Below are 25,381 nucleotides of genomic sequence, written 5' to 3'. Positions count from 1 at the left end.
AGAGAGGGAGACACAGAATCCAAAGCAGGCTCCAGGCTCCGAGCTGTCAGCACAGAGCCTGACACAGGGCTTGAACTCATGAGCCATGAGATCATGACTTGAGCCGAAGTGGGACGCTCAACCGACTAAGCCACCCAGGTGCCCCAATTTGTGTTTGATTTTAACAATTACTTTTTGGTCATTCTCCTAGCAAGCTGAGTATAGCCAACTAGTATGTTACTCCTGGTTACCACTATTGATGCATCCAGGCTGAGGAATCACACATTTATAGTTTCTAGTAGTTGAGTCCTCAGGATGGAGGGTCATTTAGTCACTGTCGCCAGCAGTCAGATCATCATATATATATGGGAGGTCAGATCATTGAGTTTCTTGAATTATCTAATCCTGATGGATATATTTTGATGTATGAATGGCTACCCAAAAGCATTTAAAGCCCTTGAGAGGCTATAATACACTAGAGAGATTAATATGATTGATAACTCTAAGGAGAACAATAAACAAGGATTGAAAAATTACCCAGAGCCGAGCTTCCCCAAAGCCAAGATTTAACCAACTAATCGACTTAAATGGGTTCTGATCAGATTCAGGTTTTACTTTTCTAATTCAATCTACTTTTTTTTGGGGGGGGGGGGAAGTTATCTTACATAAGCACAACAGACGTATTAGCAATCGCATATCCTTCTGATTATTTAGGACAGCATGAACATGAGGATGTGATACTGTACAGGAGGCAGTTTTACAAATGAGCTTCCATGTTAAGTAGGCCTCTGTGATATGAGCAATCAGGTAATCTAATAGGAGGCATTTAGATGGAAATAAAAACAAAAGGTAGTAGCTCAAGCAAATTATAAATTTATTTTTTGAGTTTAGAGCACAGCCAGTTGAGAAAATTTCTAGATTTGAGTTTGAAGCATTTTTATATGGTAAAATGAGGATGACCGTTGCAGGCACATGGATTTTCCTGGTTTGCAGTTTGACTGTCTTTGATGATGTCATCGGGTGTTGAATTTTCTTAAGTGGTGGCCTATACAGCAGCAGACATGAAGATCTATTGTGATTTCTCTGAAGTCAAGTAGATAACAAAACCTTCGACAGTTAACAGGACTAGAATCTGATAATGGGTACACTACAGTTTTCTATTCAAATATAATTTGTTTATACTTATACCATTTTTATCACAGATACATACAGTGAAACTAATTTGTAAAAATTAAATCTAATCTTATTAAACTTGGATTATTTACAAAAGTGTAGTAAGAATAGTGATTCTATGCATATTCTCAAATAAGATGTTCTTGTCAAACTTTTGGCAATATCCAAGGGGTTTCATAGGCTTCATAAAGTCAACCTTAGTTCTTTAAAATTTCCTGGTAGTAAGGAATCCCAGAACTTTAAAGTCTCTTTAGGCTAAGAGCCAAGTTAAGGATTTGTCTAATTGTGTCCTTTTATAAGGAGAACAGACTCTTATAGAACTTATTTAAATACATACATTGTCTTGAAAAATGAGAATATGTAATAACCTGGGTGGCGCAGTCGGTTAAGTGCCCAACTTTTGATTTCAACTCAGGTCATGATCTCACAGTTCTCGAGTTCGAGCCCGGCATCTGGGTCCACACTGACAGATCAGTGCAGAGCCTGCTTGAGATTCTTTCTCTTTCCTTCTCTCTCTGCCCCTCCCCCCACCACACACATGTGCGTGCTTGCTCTTCCCCTCTCTCTCAAAACAAATAAATAAACTTAAAGAATATTTAATAGGAGTTTCTGAATTCTGGAGGGATCAGGTAGGGAGGAAAAGGTAATGTTTCAACTTTTGTTTACAAACGTATACTCTAACAATTTGCTGTAAGATGTAAATCGCTTAGAAGAGAAAAGGGGATCCTTTAAATCTGGAAAACAAAACATTAACCATCAATGTTTTAATGAAGTCATTAAAAATTATAGTGTTATATTAGTTTCAGGGGTACAATATAGTGATTGAACAATTTCTAGGGTGCCTGGGTGGCTCAGTCAGTTGAGCCTCCGACTCTTGATTTTGGCTCAGGTCATGATCTCATGGTCATGGGATCCAGTGCCGAGTCTGGCTGCTCACTGGTCATGGAGCCTGCTTAAAATTCTCTCTCTCCCCCTCTGCCCTTCCCCCACTTGTGCATGCTCATGCGCATGCTCTCTCTCGCTCTTGCTCTCTCTCAAAAAAAAAAAAAAAAAGCCACCCAGTGCTCATCACAAGTGCCCTCCTCAATCCCCATCACCTATTTCACCAACTCCCCCATCCACTTCCCCTCTGATAACCATCAGTTCTCTATAGTGAAGAGTCTGTTTCTTAAGGGACATCTGGCTGGCTTAGTCAGTAGACCATAAGACTCTTGATCTTGGGGTCATGAGTTCAAGCCCCATGTTGGGCATAGAGCTTACCTAAAAGAAAAAGAGAGTCTGTTTCTTGGTTTGTCTCTGTGCTTTCTTTCCTTTGCTCATTTCTGGTGTTCTTTTGTTTGTTTATTTGTTTTTTTTTTTTAAGTTTATTTATTTTTGAGACAGAGAGAGAGACAGAGCATGAACGGGGGAGGGTCAGAGAGAGGGAGACACAGAACCGGAAGCAGGCTCCAGGCTCTGAGCCATCAGCCCAGAGCCCGACGCGGGGCTCGAACTCACAGACCGCGAGATCGTGACCTGAGCTGAAGTCGGACGCTCAACCGACTGAGCCACCCCGGTGCCCCACGTTAATTTGTTTTTTAAGTAGGCTTCACGCCCAGCAGGGAGCCCAGTCCTGGGCTTAAACTCATGACCCTGAGATCAAGACCTAAGCTGAGATCAAGAGTCAGACGATTAGCCACCCAGGAGCCCCTCACTGGTTTTGTTTCTTAAATTCCACATATGAGTGAAATCATACGGTATTTGGCTTTGTCTGATTTATTTTGCTTAGCATTATACTCTCTAGCTCTATCCATGTCATTGCAAGTGGCAAGATTTCATCCTTTTTTTAGCCAAATAATATTCCATTGTATATATATTATACCACTTCTTTATTCATTCATCTATTTTTTTAATGTTTATTTTTGAGAGAGAGTGAAAGAGAGAAAGAGCACGAGTTGGGGAGGGGCAGAGTGAGAGGGAGGCACAGAATCTGAAGCAGACTCCAGGCTCTGAGCAGTCAGCACAGAGCCCGACATGGGGCTCGAACTCATGAACTGTGAGATCATGACCTGAGCCAAAGTCGGTTGCTTAACTGACTGAGCCACTCAGGCGCCCCTATCCATCATCTATCGATATAACTTGGGCTGCTTCCATAATTTGGTATTGTAAATAATGGTGCTATAAACATAAGGGTGCACGTATCTTTGAATTCGTGTTTTTGTACTTTGGGGGTAGATACCCAATGGTGCAATTTCTGAACCATAGAATAGTTCTATTTTTAACTTTTTGAGGAACCTCCATACTGTTTTCCACAGTGGCTTCACCAGTTTGCATTCCCACCATTAGTGCAAGAGGGTTCCTTTTTCTCCATATCCTCACCAACACTGGTTTCTTTTGGGGGGTTTTGTTTGTTTGTTTAGTTTTTATTTATTTAATCATTTAAGTAATCTCTACATCCAACTTGGAGCTCAAACTCACCACCCTGAGATCAAGAGTCACAGGGGCACCTGGGTGACTCAGTCGATTAAGCATCTGACTTCAGCTCAGGTCATGATCTCGCAGTTTGTGAGTTCAAGCCCTTCATCGGGCTCTGTGCTGACAGCTTAGAGCCTGGAGCCAGCTTCTGTTTCTGTGTCTCCCTCTCTCTCTCTGCTCCTCCACCGCTCACGCTCTGTCTCTCTCTCTCTCTCTCTCTCAAAAATAAATAAACATTAAAAAAAAAAATTAAGAAAAAAAAGAGTCACATGCTCTACCCAGTGAGCCAGTCAGGTGCACCCTTCTTGTGTTTTTTGTTTTAGCCATTCTGACAGGGGTGAGGTGATACCTCATTGTACTTTTGATTTACATTTTTAATTTGTATTTATAATCATCTTCATCAGTTTATTCAGAGACCTGTAATTTTGTTTTGCTTCATCTTGGGTTAGCAGCTTTGTGAATCAATCACCTTTCCATTAGATGTTTAGAAATTCTTACCTAGGTCAGTGGTAGTATTTAATGTTATCAGAAACCTGTATTATAGAGTAGTTGTCAGGGTCTTTTCCATGAATCTTTTTGAAGATGAAGCATTTTTGCCTGTAGTTGATTGTAAGTGCTTCCAGAGAAAAAGAGTAAAACAATAAATGACTGTGAATGAAGAGACTTAAAAATAGCTTCGGTTAAAGATCTGGTAAGAGTTCACCAAAAAAAAAAAAAAAAAGATGCAATTGAAAAGCAAATTGTTATTTTTGTGATATATAGTACTTTATTTTTTTTAATTTATTTTAATGTTTATTTTTGAGAGAGAGAGAGACAGACAGATCATGAGTAGGGGAGGGGCAGAGAGAGAAGGAGACACAGAATCGGAAGCAGGCTCCAGGCTTTGAGCTGTCAGCACAGAGCCCAATGCAGGGCTCGCTAAGGAGATTAAGCAAACTTCTTATTTGGCAATGTTTCCCATGCAGCTTAATATATCAACTAAGCCTAAATAAATTAATATTTCTCTTTTATGCGGAAAGAGCGCAAATCTTTTGAGATTTTTTTAAAGGTTCCTCGGGAAAATCCCAAAATTAGTTCAAATTAAAAAAGAGAATTTGATTTGGTGAGGAGCATCTGGCTGGCTCAGTTGGTGGAGCATGAGACTCTGGATCTTGGGGTTGTGAGTTCAAGCCCCACACTGAGTGTAGAGATTACTTCAAAATAAAAGTCTTTTTCTTTTTTTTTTTTTTTTTAAGTTTTATTTATTTATTTATTAGAGGGAGAGCGTGAGCAAGGGAAGGGCAGAGAGGGAGGGAGAGAGAGACAGTCCTAAGCAGGCTCCTCATTGTCAGCACAGAGCCCAACACGGAGCTTGAACCCACAAACTGTGAGATCATAACCTGAGCTGAAATCAAGTGCCAAACATTTAGCCAACTGAGCCACCCAGGCACCTCAAAAATAAAATCTTTAAAAAAAAATGATTTGGTGAAGTTCCTTAAAAATGTCAAAAGGGGCACCTGGGTGGCTCAGTCAGTTAAGCGTCCAACTTCGGCTCAGGTCATGATCTGATGATTCATGAGTTCCAGCTCCACATCCGGCTGTCTGCAGTCAGCAAAGCCCACGTTAGATCCTCTGTCCTCCTCTCTGGCCCTCCCTCCTCACTCATGCTCTCTCTCTCAAAAACAAAAAAATTAGAATTTTTTAAAAAAGTGTCAAAAGATTTAAATTTTTTTTTTAATGTTTATTTTTGAGAGAGAGAGAGCGCAAGCAGGTGAGAGGCAGAGAGAGAGGGAGACACAGAATCTGAAGCAGGCTCCAGGCTCTGAGCTGTCAGCACAGAGCCCGACGTGGGGCTCAAACTCATGAACTGCAAGATCACGACCTGAGCCCAAGTAAGATGCTCAACTGACTGAGCCACCCAGGCACCCCAAAAGATTTAAAACACTTGATCAAATAGGATAACAGTTTCACTGTGAAACTGTACTTAATGTCCATTCAAAGTGACAAAAGATTTCAAAGACAAATACAGAAAGTTGTATATTCGTAAAAAAAACTTATCTCTTTTAATGGCGAAGACTCAGGGTTTTTTAAAGTAATCAAAAGCATGATAAAGACAATATAAACCACAGGAAATTATTTTGATAAAACATAGAATCTTTGTTTTCTAAGCAAATTACTTAAAAGTCAAGGAAACCCTTTCATAATCCTGTCAAGAGCAGACCAAGGGCTCCTGGGTGGCTCAGTCAGTTAAGCATCAGATTTTGGCTCAGGTCATGATTTCATGGTCTGTGAGTTCAAGCCCATGTCAGGCTCTGTGCCGACAGCTCAGAGCCTGGAGCTTGCTTCCGATCCTGTGTGTCCCTCTCTCTCTGCTCCACCCCTGCTCACACTTTGGCTCTCTCTCTCTCAAAAATAAATAAACATTAAAAACATTTTTATAAAAAAAGAGCAGACCAATAATCTAAGAAAACTTTGTCCTTTTAGCATATGAAAGAAAATCAAATTACAGTTTTATATAAATACACTATATATTAAAGCTTATTTTTAAAAACCCTTATGGTAAATCTATTCAGTTTTACTCAGCTTTGACCTCATGACATAAAATTTCTTTTCCACAAACCTTCTGCAACTTTCTATATCCATTTAGGCTCTGTCCCATTCTTTTTACTTTCTTATTCTGGAACAACCATTTTAGTTCAGACAACAATACTCTCTTTTTCCATAATGAAAAAACATCCTATCTTCTTTGCATATTCTGCACATAAACACACCTGATTTTCTTCCCACATTTTGTACACAAAATTGGATCTCTTTAACTTTTACTGTCTCTAATAAATAGATTTTTTTTTTACATATTGATTATAAATTTTAATGTTAGTAATCCTTACCTTCCGGTGAAAACTATGGCACAGACAATTGTGAACTGTCTTTCATATATTAGCATCCCATAGATCAGCAAACTTATAAATGCAGTTATAAAAACACAATTTTTAGAGACATGTTTTCCATAGTACAATTTTTCCCTTCTTTTTTTTTTTTAAGTTTACTTATTTATTTTGAGAGAGACAGAGACAGCATGAGTAGGGGAGGGGCAGAGAGGGGAAGAGAGAGAATCCCAAGCAGGCTGCCAGCACAGAACCTGATGAAAGGCTCAAACCCACAAAGCTGCGAGATCATGATCCAAGCCAAAACCAAGAGTCGGATGCCTAGCTGACTGAGCAACCCAAGAGTCCCTTGTAGTACAATTTTTCAATGTGGCAAAGACATTTATTAATATACCCAAATATCTTTTGTCTCTGTAAAAATTAAAATGCAAGGGCACCTGGATGGCTCAGTCGGTTGAGCATCTGACTTTGGCTCAGGTCAGTATCTTAAGGTTCATGAGCTCATGACCTACATCGGACTCTCTGCTGTGAGCCCAGAGCCCACTTTGGATCCTCTGTTCCCCCTCTCTCTCTGCCTCCCCTGGTCTCACTCTCTCACTCTCTCTCTCTCTCTCTCTCTCTCTCAAAAATAAATAAACATTGGAGTGCCTGGGTGGCTCAGTCAGTTGAGCATCCAACTTCGGCTCAGGTCATGATCTCAGTTTGTGGGTTCAAGTCCCACGTTGGGCTCTGTGCTGACAGCTCAGAGCCTGGAGCCTGCTTCCGATTCTGTGTCTGCCTCTCTCTCTGCCCCTCCCCTGCTCATGCTGTCTCTCCCTGTCTCTCAAAAATAAACATTAAAAAATTAAAAAAATAATAATAAAAATAAACATTAAAAAAATTAAAATGCCAAAACTAGATAAGCATGTTAAGCAATCCATGTCTCAGTATATTATCTTATTTGAGAATGACATATACTCAATGAATATTCATTATATAGTTTAACTTAATGTAAACTTTTATCTTATTTAAATTTATTTAAATTATTTGTTTTTAACAATTATGCTTAGACATGAAACAGTTAATCATCATTTTAAGTTATTTTTCTTGTTGATAAAATTTGCAACATAAATATAGCATGAGCTAGTAAACCCAGGTAGAAAAAGTTGTATGTTTGCATTAATTTATGTTGACAATTCTGAATACATGCCTGTATTTACTAAACCAACAAACTTAAACTACTTTCTGTTTATCAGAAATTATCCCAGGGACCTCTGGCTGGCTCAGTTAGTGGAGCGTGCTACTCTTGATCTTGGGGTTGTGAGTTTGAGCCCCACATTGGTTGTAGAGATTACTTAAAAAAAAAAAATCTTAAAAAAAAAATTTATCCCATATCATGTGAACTTGGAAAACATTTGGGTTAGATTATGTATTTCTGAAAGTTTTAGGAATACTTAATTTATACAAGTGTTTCTTTTGCTTTTAGCCAATTAAATATAACTCTTTTTTTTAAGACTTTTTTTTAAAGTGTTTATTTATTAATGGGGGGGAGGGGCAGAGAAAGGAGATAGAGAATCCCAAGCAGGCTCTATGCTGTCAGCGCAGAGCCTGACGTGGGGCTTGATCCCGTGAAACGTGAGATCATGATCTGAGCCAAAATCAAGAGTCAGATGCTTAACCGACTGAGCCACCAGGCTCCCCTAAATAGAACTATTTTTAGAATACCACATATATATAATATACATAATATACATACTAGATAGACATAAACATACAGACACACACATAGATCTTATGTTTTCATCTTAAAATTTTTATTATGTCTCAGGTACAATAATTCAAAACTCAATAGTTTAGATCCAAATTGTGTTTGGCAGAGGGACTAAGTTAAGGTTGCCTGGTTAGATGGCCATAGTTTTTACTAAACATTTTTTATTTGCATGCTATAAAGATTCTTTCGCAGAAGCTATTTTTGGAGTCATCTTATCTTTTAGAAGCTTCTATGTACCAGTCAAAGCATGCATTCCATTATCTGTGAGAGTTTTGGTCATCTCTTTTCAAGGGTGCTCTTTAAGCTGGATTTATCTAAGTGAAATGACCTCCAAGTGGGTCACTACAATTCCAAATTATCTGAAAGTTCACACATTTTCCAAAAATACACAAGATCGTCATCCATAGTGGTTATACATACAAGAGGGAGGAGTCTTTACAGGACGTACAGAAAGAGTTTTAGACCAGGTAGACCCCATCTTTGCCTTTAGTTTCCCTAACCCAAATAATGTATGGGAGCCTTAGTAATCCTACCATGACCTAAAATCCAGAGAATCATGGTTGTTTTTTTTTCCCTTACGTACAGAGGGTGACTTACCAAGAAGCTTCAACAAACAAAAACAGAAAACATATGTGACAATGAAGTTGGAGAGCCCAGAACAAAGATACTGGAGCTCAAATCAAGAGAAATGTACCCTGGGGGTGCCCGAGTGGCTCAGTCAGTTAAGTGTCTGACTTCAGCTCAGGTCATGATCTCACACCTAGTGAGTTCAAGTCCCGCATCAGGATCTGTGCTGACAGCTCACAGCCTGGAGCCTGCTTGGGATTCTGTGTCTCCCACTCTCTCTGCCCCTCCCCTGCTCACACTCTCTCTCTCTCTCTCTCTCCTTCACAAATAAATAAACATTTTTTTTAAAAAAGAGAGAGAGAGATGTACCCTGAAACTCCAGGGTCAGTGAGAAATCAGTGAGCCCAGTGTACTGTGTCAAAAGTTCAGGGGGGAAAAAAAACAGACGTAAAACCAATGACTCCCCAAAGTACTATTAGTAAAAATTAATTGTGCTTACACTAAAAAGGCAGTGTGCAAGCCAGGGGCTCTCAAACCAAAACATAGAATGAGGCTCACAAGTATATCGTTATAAACCAGTTTATGTGGCATATAGGCAGTGACTGGTTACAGTATTTGAATTTTCTTAAATGAAAGGGAATCAGTTAGTGGTTACCTCATATCAGTTTTGGGATCAATTTAAGTTTCATTTATCATTTTCAGAGGCATAGGCAAGAAGTGTCCCAGGTCGAGTTAGCCTCACTTGCCTTAAAAAATAAGCTAGTAAGTTAAGCTTTGCCTGTATGACTCAACTGGTTTTGTCTACCTAGAGAATTTTCAAGTCTGGTCTTTATTTGTATTTGATTTTCACAAGAGTTAGAAAAAAATTATCTCTTGTCATAAGGACTCTTAAGAGCTACTCCCTTTGCAACTTTTTTTTTTCTTAGTTTATTTATTTTGAGAGAGAGGGTGAAAGCAAGCAGGGGAGGGGTAGAGAGAGAGGGTGATAGAATCTTCACTGTCAGTGCAGAGTCCGACACAGGGCTCGAACTCAAGAAACGTGAGACCATGACCATGACCTGAGCCAAAATCAAGAGTTGGATGCTTAACCAACTGAGCCATCCAGGCGCCCCCCTCCTTTTGCAACTTTCATATACGCAATACAGTATTATTAACTATAGTCTTCATGCTGTACATTATATCCCCATTACTTATTTTATGATGGGAAGTTTGTATCTTTTGATACAAACCTTCACCCATTTCACCTATAAACCCTCATCCCCACCACTGGCAACCACCAATCTATCTCTGTATCTATGCAGAGACCTCAAAGTCCATCTCTTTTGTTGCAAATAGCAAGATTTTATTCTTTTCTATGAATGAATAGTATTTCATCGTGTGTGTACACACACCACAGATTCTTTATCCATTCATTCATTGATAGACACAGGTTGTTTCCGTATATTGATTATTATAAATAATGCTGCAATGAACATGGTAGTGCATATCTTTTTAAGTTAGTGTTTTCATTTCCTTGGATAAATACCCATAGTAGAATTGCTGGATCATATGGTAATGATATTTTTAATTTTTAGAAGAACCTCCATACTGTTCTCCACAGTGGCTGCATCAATTTACATTCCCACAAAGAGTGCGTGATGGTTCCTTTTTCTCCTCATCCTCATCAACACATGCTGTTTCTTGTCTTTTGATGATAGCCATTCTAACAGGTGTGAGGTGATATCTCATGGTTTTGATTTGCATTTCCCTGATGATTAGTGATGTTGATCATATTTTCATATACTTTTTGGCCATCTGTCTTTGAAAAAATGTCTGGGGCACCTGTGTGGCTCAGTCGGTTAAGCACCTGACTGTTGATTTTGGCTCAGGTCATGATCTCACTGTTCATGGGATCGAGCTCTGCATCGGGCTCTGCACTGACAATGTGGAGCCTGCTTGGGATTCTGTCTCTCCCTCTCTCTCTGCCTGTCCCCTGCTTGCTCACTCTCTCTCAAAAATAAATAAATAAACTTGAAAAAAGAAAAAAAGAAAAAATTGTCTATTGAGGTCCTCTGCCCACTTTTTAATCAGATTGACTCTTGCTACTGAGTTGTATGAGTTTTTTAAATAAATTTTGGATTTTTAGGCCCTTATTATATATGATTTGCAAAAGGTTTGCAGTTTGATATAGTTCTGCTTGTTTACTTTTTTTTTTTTTTTACTTTTGTTGCCTTTGCTTTTGGTGTCAGATCCAAAAAAATCCTCACCAAGACCAATGTTAAGGAACTGACTGCCTGTTTTCCTCTAGGAGTTTAATGGTTTCAGGTCTTACATTCAAGCCTTTTTTACCCATTTTGAGTTAGTTTTATATATAATGTAAAATAGTTACCTAGTTTTCTTTTTTTTAATATTTTAATGTTTATTTATTTTTGAGAGAGAGACAGAGTGTGAGCAGGGGAGGGGCAGAGTGAGAGGGAGGCACAGAATCTGAAGCAGACTCCAGGCTCTGAGCTGTCAGCACAGAGCCTGATATGGGGCTCAAACTCACAAGGCATGAGATCATGACCTGAGGTGAAGTCAGATGCTTAAACGATTGAGCCACCCAGGCGCCCCAATAGTCATCTACTTTTCATTTTTATCCTTGTGGCTATTCAGTTTCCCCAGCAGCATTTACTGAAGAGACTGTCCTGCCCATTTTATATTCTTGGGTCCTTTGTCATAACTTAATTGACCATACATGTGGGCTCTCTGTTCTGTTCCATTGATCTTTGTGGCTGTTTTTATGCCAACACCATACTGTTTTGATTATTTTAGCCCTGTAATATAGTTAGAAGTCAAGGATTGTGATGCCTCTGGCTTTGTTCTTTTTTTCTCAAGATTGCTGTTGTTATTCAAGGTCTTCTATGGTTACGTACAAATTTTAGGGTTGTTGGTTCTATATCTGTAAAAAATGATGTTAGAATTTTGATAGGGATTATATTAAATCTGTAGATTGCTTTAGGTAGTATGGACATTTTAACAATATTCTAAGCCATGAGCATGGAATATCTTTCCACTTAATTGTGCCCTCTTCATTTTCTTTCATCAGTATCGCATAGATTTCAGTGTATGGGTGTTTTATCTCCTTGGTTAAATTTATTCCTAGGTATTTTATTCTTTTTCATACAATTTTTTTTAAATTTTAATACTTACTTGAGTGAGAGAGAAACAACACGAGTGGGGGAGGGGCAGAGAGAGGGAGACACAGAATCTGAAGCAGGCTCCAGGCTCTGAGCTGTCAGCACAGAGCCCAACGCGGGGCTCGAACTCACAAACTGCGAGATCATGACCTGAGCTGAAGTCAGACACTTAACCGACTGAGCCACCCAGGCGCCCCCATACAATTGTAAATGGACTTGTGTTCTTAATTTCTCTTTCTGATAGTCTGTTATTAATGTGTAGAAACTTTTTTTTGCATACTTTATATTCTGGAACTTTCCTTAATTTATTAGGTCTAACAGGCACTTGTGTGTGTGTGTGTGTGTGTGTGTGTGTGTGTGTGTGTGTGGCATCTTTAGGGTTTTCTACATTCAGTATCATGTCATTTCCAAATAGTGGTCATTTTCTTCTTGCTTTCCAGTTTAGATGCTTTTTTTTTTTTCTTGCCTAATTGCTCTGGCTAGGACTTCCAGTATTGTGTTGAAAAAAACTGGCAAGAATGGGCATCCTTGTCTTATTCCTGATCTTAAAAGCACTGTTAAGTGTGATATTAGCTGTGGGCTTGTCATATTATGACCTTTCTATGTTGAGGTATGTCCCCTCAAGCCCACTTTGTCGAGACTTTTTTTTATCATGAATGGATGTTGAATTTTGTCAAACGCTTCTTCCACATCTATTCAGACAATCATATGACTTTTATCCTTCACTTTGTTAATGTTGTGTATCATGATTGATTTGTGGATGTTGCACCATCCTTGCATCCCTAGTACGTATCCCACTTGGTCATGGCATATGATCCTTTTCATGTATTGTTGAATTTGGTTTGCTAATGTTTTGTTGTGGATTTTTGCATCTATGTTCATCAATGATACTGGCCTGTAATTTTCTTTTATTGTGGAATCTTTGTCTGGTTTGGGTATTAGGGTCATACTGGCCTCATAACATGAGTTTGGAAGTCTTCTTTCCTCTTGAGTTTTTCAGAAGAGTTTGAGAAGGAATGGTATGAATTCTTAGGATGGTAGAATTCACCAGTGAAGCCATCTGGTCCTGGACTTTTATTTCTTGGGAGGTTTTTTGGTTTTGTTTTGTTTTGCTGTTCTTATTGTTGTTGTTTGGAGGTTTTTGATTACTAATCACTCACCTTACTAGCAATTGGTATATTCAGATTTTCTATTTCTTCGTGATTCGGTCCTCTAAGGCTGTGTGTTTCTAGGAATTTTTTCTTTTCTACCAGCTTGTCCAATTTGTTGGTGTTCGTATTACTGTGGTATCAGTAATGTCTCCTTTTTCATTTCCGATTTCACTTGAACCCTTGTCTTTTTCTTGGTGAGACTAAGTCTAGTTAATGGTGTGCCATTTTAATCTTTCCAAAGAACCAGTTGTTAGTTTCATTTATCTTTTCTACTGTCTTTTTAGTTGTTGTTTTTTTTTTTAAGTTTTATTTATTTTGTGAGAGACAGCATGAGCAGGGGAGGGGCAGACAGGGTAGGAGAAAGAGAGAATCCTAAGCAGGCTCTGCACTGCTGGCACAGAACCAGACACAGGTCTCGAACCCACAAAACTGTGAGATCATGACCTGGGCAGAAACCAAGAGTCAGAAATTCAAATGACTGAGCCATCCAGGCACCCCCCCCCCCATCTTTTTAGTTTCTATTTCATTTATTTATATTCTGATCTTCGTTATATCCTACCTTCTACTGACTTTGGATTTTGTTCTTTTTCTAGTTCCTTGAGGTGTCAAGTTCAAACATTTATTTGAAATGTTTCTTGTTTCTTGATATAGGCCTTTATCAGTATAAACTTCCCTCTTAGAACTACTTCTATTGTATCTCATAAATTTGGGGATATTGTATTTCCATTTTATTTAGTCTCAACAAATTTTTGTTATTTCTCTTGACTCATTGGTTGTTCAGTAGCATGTGGTTTAATCTCCACATAGTTGTGAATTTTCCAGGGTTTTTTTTTAATGTTTATTATTTTGAGAGAAAGAGAGAGAGCAAGAGAGCACAAACAAAGGAGGAGCAGAGACAGAGGGAGACACAGAATATAAAGCAGGCTCCAGGCTGTTAGCCTAGAGCCTGATGTGGGGCTTGAAGTCATGGACTGCAAGATCATGACCTGAGCCAAAGTCAGATGCTTAACTGACTAAGCTACCCAGGCACCCTTCCAGTTTTCTCCTTGTAATTGATTTCTAGTTCCATTCAATTGTGGTTGGAAAAGATGCTTGATATGATTTCAATATCCTTAATTTATTGACTTGTTTTGTGGACTAAACTATGATCTATTCTGTAGAGCATTCCATGTATGTTATTCTGTTGCTTTTGGATGGAATGTTCCATATGTATCTGTTAAATCTGTATGGTCTAACATGTTATTTAAGGCTGATTTATCCTTATTGAGTTTCTCTCCGGGTGATCTATCTATTGATGTAAGTGGTATATTAACACCCCTTACTATTATTGTGTTGCTATTTCTCCCTTTAGGTATGTTAATATTTCCTTTATATGTTTAGGTGCTCCTGTGTTGGGTCTATAAATATTTTAAAAAGTTATATATTTTTATTGAATTGAGTCCTTTATCATTATATAATGTGCCCTTGTTTCTTATTATGTTTTTGTTTTAAAGTGGGTTTTATTTTTTAATTTTTTTAATGTTTATTTATTTTTGAGAGAGAGACAGAGACAGAGAACAAGTGGGGAGAGGCTAAGAGAGGGAGACACAGAATCTGAAGCAGGCTCCAGGCTCTGAGCTGTCAGCACAGAGCCCAACGCGGGACTCGAACTCATGAACCGCAAGATCATGACCTGAGCCAAAGTTGGATGCTCAACCGACTGAGCCACCCAGGCACCCCAAAGTGGGATTTTTTAAATATAATTATAGCTACCCCAACTTTATTTTGGTTTACATTTGTGTGGAACATCAAAGGGAACATTTCATCCCTTTACTTTTAGTCTGTGTGTGTGTCCTTTACATGTGAAGTGAGTCTCTTGTAGACATCATGTAGATGGGTTTTATTTTTTTTCCATTCAGCCACTCTGTCTTTTGATTAAAGAATTTAGTCCTTTTACATTTAAAGTAGTTATTGATAGGTATGTACCTATTGTTATTTTGTTCATTGTTTTCTAGTTGTTTTGTAGTTTCTGTCTCTTCCTTTCTTCTCTTGCTCTCTTCCTTGGTGGCTTGATGACTTTCTTTAGTGGTATGCTCAGGTTCCTTACTCATGATCTTTATTGTGTCTACTATAGGTATTTGCTTTGTGGTTACCAGGAGGCTTATATACAACAACCTATATTCATAACACTCTATTTTAAGTTGATAACACCTTAAATTTGAATGCATTTTAAAGCTTTATGTTTTTACTCTCCCCTAGCCTGTTTTATGTTTTTGTTGTCACAATTTTATACTTATCTTATGTATTACTTGACTAATTATTGTAGTATTTTACTGCTTTTCTTTAAACTTCATACTAACTTTATAAATGATTGATCCACTACCTTTACTGTATATTTACCTTTCTGGTAAGATTTATTCTTTCATATGGTTTCTTGTTACTAATTGGCACCCTTTCTTTTCAGTGTATAGAGTACATTTAGCATTTCTTCTAAGGTCAGGTTAATGATAATGAATTCCTTTAGCCTTGCTTACCTGGAAAACTCTCTCTGCTTCAATTCTGAATGATAACTCTGCCAAATAGAGTATTCTTGGTTGGAAGGTTTTTTTCTTTCTGTACTTTGAATGTATCATGCCACTCCTTCTGGCCTGCAATGGTTCTGAAAAATCTGCTGAGAGTCTAATGGAGGTTCCTTTGTACATAACAAGTTGGTTTTCTTCTTGCTGCTCTTAAGATTTCTCTCCTTGCTTAAACTTTTGACATTTTAATTATAATATGTCTTGGTGTGGGGTCTTTTGAGTTTATCTCTTTGGAATTCTCTGGGTTTCTTGGATCTGGGTGTTCATTTCTTTCTCCAGCTTAGGGAAGTTTTCAGCCTTACTTCCTTCAAGTAAAATTTCTGCCCCTTTCTTCTTTCTGCGACCTCTATAATGGAAATGTTAGTCCACTTGATGTTGTCCTGTAAATCCCTTAAGCTGTCTTCACTCTTCAATTTTTTTTTTTTTATTTTTGCTGCTCTGATTGGGGAGTTCCACTGCCCTGTGTTTGAGTTCACTGATCTTCTGCTTCATCTAGTCTGCTGTTGAATCCCTCTAGTGTATTTTTCAGTTCAGTTATTGTATTCTTCAGCTCTGAGGCTTATTTGGTACTTTCTTATATTTTCTATCCATTTGTTAAAGTTCTCACTGTGCTCATCCATTCTTCTTCCAAGTTGCATGAGCATCCTTCTTTTCCCAAATTGGGTGAACATCTTTATGACCATTACTTTGAACTCTTCATCAAGCAAATTACTTACACATTTCATTAAGACTTCTTTTCTAAGGTTTTATCTTTTTCTTTTGTTTAGAACATATTCCTATTTCCTGATTTTGCTTGACTCTGTGTTTGTTTCTATGTATTAAGTGAAACAACCACCTCTTCTAGTCTTGAAGGAGTGGCCTTGTATAAGAGATGAATATTATTGTTCAGCCTTGTCTAGCTCTTGAACCTTTATGATTTTCCATGCAGCCTATTTTATTTTTAATGTAAAGCTCTCATTGTTGAGGGTGTACCAAGCTCTGTCCATCCTAAAGTAGGGGATCTCAGCGTCTAGATTCAGGCTGATTGGAAGCCAGACCTTCAGGTAGCAGCTTTTGAGTATGCAAATATATACAGTACTGTGAGACCACAAGCATGAACCCTGCTGGCCACCAGACAAGGTGATCTGGAGGTGTTCCGTGGATGACATTAGCAAAAATCAGGGCTCCAGAGAAGTGTATATGCTCGTTTCTGGGAGATACTAGAGAGCTGGAGCAAGGCAGAGGGAAAGCACAAAGGTGGTATTCCCCCAGCCTACATAGGCACCTCCATAGGCCTCTAGATGTGTGCTAAACCTAAAGCCTGCCCCTCAGGCCACAGCTCCAGAACAAGCATTTGAACCTCTTTCACAGAAAAACTAGGGGTGTGTTTTAATTTACTGTCTGTGCAGTAATATTCTGGGAGTGATAGCCTGCCGTGAACTGTCTCCAGTTGTTATAGTCCCATGGGACCCTGGAACACAACCTCCCCCCACTTCAGCCCCCAGATCCAGGCAATCAAGAGGCATCCTGGGAGTAGCAGCCCAAAAAAACTGGGACACAGGATGCGACTAGTGCACTGACTACATGTACAAATTCTCCTTGCAGAGATCCTGGCACTCTGGTCAGGTTCACATTTCTACCCTCTCTAGGATCAGCAAATGTTCTCAGGGTAAAGCACCAGAATCATCTCTCTGGCCTTCTGTCCTTGTTTCCTTTCTTTTTTTTTTTTTTTTTAATTTTTTTAACATTTATTCATTTTTGAGAGACACAGAGACAGCATGTGAATGGGGGAAGGGCAGAGAGAGAGGGAGACACAGAATCCGAAGCAGGATCCAGGCTCCGAACTGTCAGCACAGAGCCCGATGTGGGGCTCAAACCCACGAACTGTGAGATCATGACCTGAGCTGAAGCCGGACACTCAACCGACTGAGCCACCCAGGCGCCCCGTTCTGTCCTTGTTTCAATCCAGGCTTTGTAAGTCTTCACTATCTTGTAGTTTTCTTGCGCCTTCAAGTAGACGTGTTGAATATTTTCGTCCAGCTTTTCTAATTGTCCTCAGCTTTAGAGGACTGGTTTGAGTTACCTAGTCTGCCATCACTGGAAGTGGATGTTCTCTCAGTTTTGTTTTTAACTGGCAACACATTGGTTAGTCAGACCTAGTGAACATCTCTGGTACCACACTAGGTTGATATACATCCAGTCTACAGCCCCCAGGCCACCGCTGCTCCCTTTTCAGATCCTTTATGGCACGAGGAGCCCAGACAGAGTAACTCAGTGTGGCAACATGCTGGGTTCTAGGTGTTTAGGGATCAGCTAGAGTCTTACTCCCTGCCCTTATGGGGTCTACCGTCTGTCCTTTCCTTCCTAAAGCCTCCAGCCTTTGTGGGCCATCATTCCCACCAGCATCAATGTTAATCTCTGTCCTCGGCTGGTCTCTTGAGTTGCTGCAGTCATGATTTCAACTGTACTTCCCCTGAGTAAACTCTTTCCCAGATTTCTTACTGCCCTTGGGATGGTAAGGGTCAGCTTGAGCCCAGGTACATGGGTCTGGCCCTGTTCTCTCCAGCCTCATGGCTCATAAACCACTTCACAACCCAGTCCCTGAATGTGTTCTGGCACATAGTAACTAGTCCTCCCAGATTCTGCATCACCATCTCTGAGAGCTCTTCCCTCATTCTCCAAGGCTCCATCAGCCTGAACTGACACTCTTTCTCCAGATCTGTTTCCTCAGCAGGACAAGTATTTTGAAGACCATGTCAATGTCTTACTCATTTCAGCACCTCAAGCACTTAGTGCATAAGAGGACTCAGTTAATGTGGAACGATCTCATTTCTCAAGTTCCATGTATCCTTTGATGCATTATCTTCTTCATCAGTCTCATGAATCCTTTTTCCTGGGAACCCGTCATTTTTGTGTCCCTTAATGGGAGGCATGCCAGCTGCTGTTTGCTTGCACTGCACCACTTGCCCCAACACACCAAGTCACAGATGTATGAGACACCCTGAGAGTGGACCACCACCTGCTGGTCAGCAGGTTTCTAGGACAGTGTCAGCTCAGGGCTGCAGACACAGTAGAGGTCCTTAATTTGAAGGCATTCCACCAAGAATGCAATCCCTTCTGAGAATACTTTCAGATGCACAATGTAAAGCACATAGATTACAAGTGAAACCTATCATAATGAAATATAGGTACCAAAATATTAGAAAAAAAAAAAATATATATATATATATTGACTTATAGATGTGATCTGTGTATGTAATGTAATATGCACACCTCAATTTTTCTTAATGTTTATTTTGAGCGGGGGAGGGACAGAGAGAGGGAGAGAGAGGATCCCAACCAGGCTCCACCTGGGGCTTGATCTCATGAACTGTAAGATCATGATCTGAGCCAAAATCAAGAGTTGGATGCCTAACCAACTGAGCCACCCAGGCGCCCCTGAATATCTCAATCTTAAATAACAGGAGCTAACAATTAGTCCAATAACTACAGTTATTTCAAAGCGATGAACAAAATTTGGAGGTGTTTGCACAGCAGTAACATGAGATGAAATCTCTGAATTCTATTGCTGACACAGTCTCAGGTACCACTTGTCCTAACAGAGCTGGTTGCCTGCATCCATACAGAAAGGAAATACTGAATTTCAGTTAGAGCTTAATCAAACTAAAAACCAAATCTTTTCCCATCCAGGAACAAAGACACCCTGAATTCTACCCTCGGACCCCTTGCTGGTGATAGGGGAGGTCTTTAGACCCCAGGTTAAGAACCCCTGAATGGGGTTTTAGAAGCATGGCAGAAAAATGCTTTTAAATACAGCAGCTGATAGTTAAGTGCATGACTCTTAGTGTAATGGGCAGCTGAGAGTGGGAGAGGAGGTGTGGTGGAGACAGCACCTCAGAAGGTCTAATTTGAATTTCATAGGCATCATTTACCAGTGTGGTAAAGTTCAGCCTGACCTTACCCTTGCTTCATATCTATTTGCTCCTCTATAAAATGGGAATGACAATGTCTTCCTCACAGGTTGTTAAAAGGATTCAGTAAGTTAGTATTTGGAAACTCCTGGGGGCCAAATGTTTATTGTTGAATGCGAATGTCGTTCAATGTCTGTAGAGAACACACACCCAATATAACTCCTTTCAAAACAGAAACCCACCCCAAGGTCTGACTGGCCGTGTGACCTGGAAAGCACCAGTGCACGGAGAAGATGGTAAACCCTTTCTTGCCTGGCAAACGTGGCTAAGTCTGCCGTGCTGTTTCCACCCCACCCGAGAACAAGCACAAATGCAAATAGGGTTTCTCTCCTTTTGCTATTTTATTAGAAGCATATTTACATTCTTGCAGTTAAACTTTGTAGAGAACATTTTACAAAAGTTTTGTATAAAGTTTTGAAACTACATAAAAATAACTTCTATCCTTTATAAAGGGAAAATATAAGTTAGTTATATTTACTCTGCCAAAAACGGACTGAAAACAAGAAACAGTTCCATCTGTCCCTTCCCGAGGAAACATCAGCACGGGGCATGCGGAATACTGCGTGGGCCTTCTCACTGGTGGGCATGCGTGTTGGCTCAATCATGAGGCTGGAGGATCCAACCGGCCCCCATCCAGAAAGGAGAGGGGAGCCATCAGGACTTGGGCAGCACTGAACAGGAAAGCAGCAACTCTTGAATAAGATTCAAATGTGAATGAGAAGCCAGATAGGGGAATGATCAAAGACTTTCGTCGGAACCACGAAACCGTCATTTCATGTAAATGCCCCTTCTCACACCCCAGGCAATAGTGTAAACAAAACCCAAATCAGCCCTGCCTGACCATTTGCTGGTGGAACTCGGACAGTGTTCTGTAATTACACTGCTGCTAGGTCACATTTTCCCAGCACCTGTGCACAAAAAGAATAAAAGGGGACAATTGTTTCACTGGTCTCATCTGTGTGAGACCAGAAAACTGCTGCATCTGGGTCAAATACTGAAGCAGGCAAGCTCAAATGTTCACCAACTTAAGAGGACCACTGCGTTCCCACAGCCCGCAGAGCATCTTCACTGCATATGTAAGCCTTGGGAACCCTAAGTCCCTTCTTACTGAATGGCAACCCTCCCTCTCCAAGATCCAGTTACAACCAGTGCCAAGAAACTTGCAGAGAATTGCTGTAGGACAAAGTGTCAAACCTTAACGTGTAGGAGTGAAGAAGGAAAAAGTCCTCCTGGGATGTCAGCCACTCCATCATGACAAAACAGTACCCAGACTTAACACGTCATCCATGATTCCTCAAACTCGCCTTCAGTTTTCTGTTTTGTTTATTTAAAGCAGGTTATCGTCCTATAGAAGCCATTTGTTTATATTTGTTTCAAGTTAGAAATCAAAGTGAAAAAACCTTTCTTTGTAGATAAACTGAATGCCTGTTTGAGCATTACTTTTTATCTACATCCTGCAGCCTGTGGGATCAGAATCTGTGGGTGGCCAGCTGAATAACCCGAAGGCCCAGGATTCCATCTGAGAAGAAGCAGCTTTGCATCTGCTCTGTTGCTGGGGACAGGAAGCATTGCATTTCTCCCTGATGTTTTTTCTTCCTGAACAGAAATCCCAGCGACTACCAGCCTCTGTCTCAAGTATGAGGCCAGACTCCTGCTAGGAGGGGCAGAGGGAAACAGCCTGCAGACAGGATGGGCAAGGATGAGACGGGAACAGCCTAGGCTGTGAAAGTCTTGTGTGGTGAGGAATTTATCCCTGAACACAGCATCCAGTGTAGGCGCCAAAGGGAATCACAGACCGGCAGTTCAGCCTATATACCATCTTGTGCCAGTACCCAGCACCCTTCAAACCAATGGCTCCACCTAAACATGCTCAGTGGCACAGGCTCAGGCAATGAGTATGTTTCAACCCACCTGGCACAAGAGGCCCAGAGCAGAGGCAAGCCTGGGTAATGCCACGGCGCCAAGCCTTGTGTACGTATGTGTGTGCAGGCAGAGGGACACAAGATGGCAAGAAACACCCAAGGCCAGCAGAATGAATGATTCAGGCTCTCCTCCAGCCCACTATTGTAGACACAGCCTTGTCTCAAGAGGGAAGCAAATTGGGGGCTACTGGAAGAATGAGGGCACCCCCTGAGCAGCTGGCAGCAGGACGGGCTTTGCTAGGAACTGAAATGGCTGTTAGGAGCCGTGTTCTTGTCTGACACCACACCAAGAATCACAATATGGACAAACTCATGGTGACTGATGGTAGCGCTTTGTGCCCACAGATAGCAAAACTGACGTTTTGGCAAGCAGGAGGGCCTCAAGGCTGCAGAACACCATTCCTCCCGGGCCGTGACCCCACTAGCAGCCCAAATCACTGACACCTTGAAGGGATGTGGGGCTCAGAGGGGACATACATTAGGATCAGGCAACACATAATAAAACCTCGCCCTCCATGAGTGAGCGAGAATTAAGGAACACTGGGGTGGGTCTGTTGGGCATAGCTGGGGTAGCACAAGGCAAGGGGCTAGATGCGAGTTGGCCTGGAAGCAAGAGGGAAGGGGGGGGGGGGTCCTGAGTTACTTGTTCACAGAGAATGGGAGGGCCTTGGAGGCCCGCCAACCTGCCAGCCACAGCCCCAGGTGGCTGTTAAGCATCCACAGAGCTATAGGGGAAGAACTTGGTGGCCTTGTTTGGGGTGGTAGGGTTCAGGCATTCTGTCTCCTCATTCAGTTTGAAGAACATCTCCTGCTCTCGCTTCTTCTGGTTCAGATCTTCTTCCAGAGCCTAGGACAGAGAGAGGGCGCAGTCAGATGCCATTGGCATGGATCTCCCAAACACAGGACCCCGACCAAAGTGGCCTCCTCTAGAAATTTCCCTTCCCTCCCAACAAGCCTTTGCTGCATGGGTAACTCGGTCTTCCATCTTTCCTTTCCCAGAGTGCATCACCCAGAAGACAGGTACCACCTCTAGCTTCCTTCTGTCACAACCATGCAGGATTTTGTTGTGGATCAAGGGCCACGGTTTGGTGAAATGCCATCTCAATGGGGTTGGGGGGGGGGGCGGTAGATGCCAGTCTCCTGGCAGGAAAACAATCGAATGGAGAAAGACCCAAGGTAGAAAATGGACAGATTTAACAGTGGGTGATTGGGGGCAGGTGGGAGGACAGGGCCAGAATGTCCAAGTACATTGTGTTCCTAATGAGGATACTGCCCCACAGAAATCACCTAGGGAGTTGTCTTCAAAAAATCATGTGCCTTCCCACCATCCCCTGACACTGTGATTCTGAAAACCTGCAGTACGACGGGTTCTCTGTGTTGTAAAAGCCCATTTGGTAACTCAGAGCAAGTGTCTAGTGTCTTGGTTGAAGTTCTCCTTTGCCAGATGTATTAGCATTTTTTTAATTATGTTTTTTAGGGGCGCCTGGGTGGCTCAGTGGGTTGAGCATCCGACTTCAGCTCAGGTCATGATCTCACGGTCTGTGAGTTTGAGCCCCGCGTCAGGCTCTGTGCTGACAGCTCAGAGCCTGGAGCCTGTTTCAGATTCTGTGTCTCCCTCTCTCTCTGCCCCTCCCCCACTTATGCTCTGCTCTGTCTCTTAAAATATGAATAAACATTAAACATTTTTTTAATCTTAAAAAAAATACATTTTTTAAGTTTTAATTTTTATTTTGAGAGAGAGAGAGAGAGAAGCAGCAGGGGAGGGGGGGTGGAGAGAGAGGTGGGGACAGAGGATCTGAAGCAGGCTCTGTGCTGACAGCAGAGAGCCCAATATGGGGCTCAAACTCACGAGCCATGAGATCATGGCCCGAGATGAAGTTGGACGTTTAACTGACTGAGCCACCCAGGTGCCCCCGGATATATTAGTGTTAAAAGTGTTTGTGGTAAGCAAACATTATATATAAGCAAGATAAAAGTGGTACTGTGTAAGCTCTTGTAATATGTTATGAAATCCAGTGCCTATGGGAGCCAGCCAGATGAACTGAATGAAGAAAGAGAGCTGGGTGTGAGGCAACAGGGAGTGAGGAGGACTGCGGTGAGGTGAAGAGCACACACTGTGTCTGAAGACGGTTTCTTTTCAGCTCCAGCTGATGTCTGTCACGTGGTACAATGAGCCCAGTGTGGCCAGAGCTCCTGGATTCACAAAAGAAACTGGAAACCCAGATTCTTATGAAAAATTCCCTTACACAGGCATTCCCTCGGAGATACTGTGGGTTTGGTACCAGACTACTGCAATAAAGTAAGTATCATGATACACGAATGAATTTTCTGATTTCCTAATGCATATGAAAGTTGTTTATAAAAAGTTATGTTTATAGTACACTGTGGTCTGAGTGTGCAATAGCCGTGTCTAAAAAAAATGTATGTACCATAATTAGCACATACTTTATTGCTAAAAAGTGCTAAACGTCATCTGAGCTTTCAGCAGTTCATGACGTTTTTGCTCGTGGAGTGTCTTGCCTCAGTGTTGATGGCTGCTGATTGAACGAGGTGACTGCTGACGGTGTGGCTGTGGCAATTTTTTTATTATTGACATGTAATGTTATGTTTTGGGTGTGCAACATAGTGACGACAGTTTTGTACATTATGCTGTGCTCACCAGGGTAAATGTAGTTATTTCTTAATTTTTACTACTGAGGTATAGTTCACATACAATTCCTTAAAATAAGACAATGATGAAGTTTGCCACATTGATGGACCCTTCCTTTCACAATTTCTCTGTAGCCTGTGATGCTGTTTGACAGCATTTTACCCACAGTAGAACTTCTTCCAAAACTTGAGTCAGTCCTCTCAAACCCTGCCTCTGCCTTATCAACTAACTTCATGAGATATTCTAAATCCTTTCCTGGCATTTCAACAGTCTTCACCAGGAGTAGATGTCACCTCCAGAAACCGTTTTCTTTGCTCATCCATCATCAGCAGTTCCTCCTTCTGTTCAAGTTTTATCCTGAGACGATAGCAAGCCCACCACATCTTCAGGCTCCACTTCTCTCTTGCCATTTCCACCACATCACAGTTACTGTCTCCACTGAAGTCCTGAACCCCTCAAAGTCACCCACTTCCTCCAAAGCCCTGTTCATGTTGATATTTTGACCTCTTCCATGAATCACGAATGTACTTAATGGCATCTAGAATGGTGAATCCTTTCCAGAAGGTTTTTAGCTTACTTTGCCCAGATCCATGAGAGGAATCACTACCTATGGCAGCTATAGCCTCACGAAATTGTATTTCTTAAATAATGACACTGGAAAGTCAAAACTACTCCTTGACCACGGGCTGCAGAATAGATATTGTGTTACCAAGCATGAAAACAACATTCATCTTTTTTAAAAAAATAATAATCTTGTTGTACATCTCCATCAGAGCTGTTGGGTGACCAGGCACACTGCCAATGAGCAGAAGATATCAACAGCGGGTTTGAAATACTCAGTAAACCATGTCGTAAACAGATGTGCTATCATCGAGGCTTTGCCGTTCCATTTATACAACACAGGCAGGATAGAGCATAATTCTAAAAGGCCCTATGATTTTCAGAACGGCAAATGAGCACTGGCTTCCACTTGAAGTCAATAGCCGCACTAGCCCCTGACAAGAGAGAATCAGCCTGTCCTTTGAAGCTCTAAAGCCCAGCATGGACTGTTCCTCTCCAGCTCTAAAGTCTTCTCCTGACATAAGGCTGTTTCATCTATATTGAAATCTGTTGTCTAGTGTAGCCAACTTCACGAATTCCCTTCGCTGCATCTCCTGGATAACGTGCTGCAGCTTCTACGTCAACACTAGCTGCTTCACCTTGCA

At 41.0% G+C, this 25,381-nt stretch overlaps 1 protein-coding gene and 1 long non-coding RNA gene across 4 annotated transcripts in view; one reads left to right on the top strand and one right to left on the bottom strand.

The window, feature by feature from the left end:
* LOC125935004 (uncharacterized) overlaps window positions 1-25,381 on the top strand; it is a 59,416-nt gene that overhangs the window by 26,808 nt on the left and 7,227 nt on the right. For all 3 annotated transcript variants that reach the window (XR_007461592.1, XR_007461593.1, XR_007461591.1), the window contains exon 2: window positions 23,668-23,825. This is a non-coding gene — a long non-coding RNA (uncharacterized LOC125935004). The remainder of the gene's footprint in view (window positions 1-23,667; window positions 23,826-25,381) is intronic.
* The window catches only part of STK10 (serine/threonine kinase 10), a 120,775-nt gene continuing 115,962 nt past the window's right edge, over window positions 20,569-25,381 (bottom strand). The window contains 1 exon segment of the mRNA XM_049648697.1: window positions 20,569-22,373. Within this exon segment, the coding sequence (XP_049504654.1) occupies window positions 22,236-22,373 (138 nt within the window). The 3' untranslated portion in view covers window positions 20,569-22,235.

This window comes from Panthera uncia (assembly GCF_023721935.1).
Source record: "Panthera uncia isolate 11264 chromosome A1 unlocalized genomic scaffold, Puncia_PCG_1.0 HiC_scaffold_17, whole genome shotgun sequence".
In the NCBI taxonomy this organism is placed as follows: domain Eukaryota; kingdom Metazoa; phylum Chordata; class Mammalia; order Carnivora; family Felidae; genus Panthera; species Panthera uncia.
The sequence above is the reverse complement of the archived record's forward strand: the minus strand, read 5'-3'. Positions and strand labels throughout refer to the sequence as shown.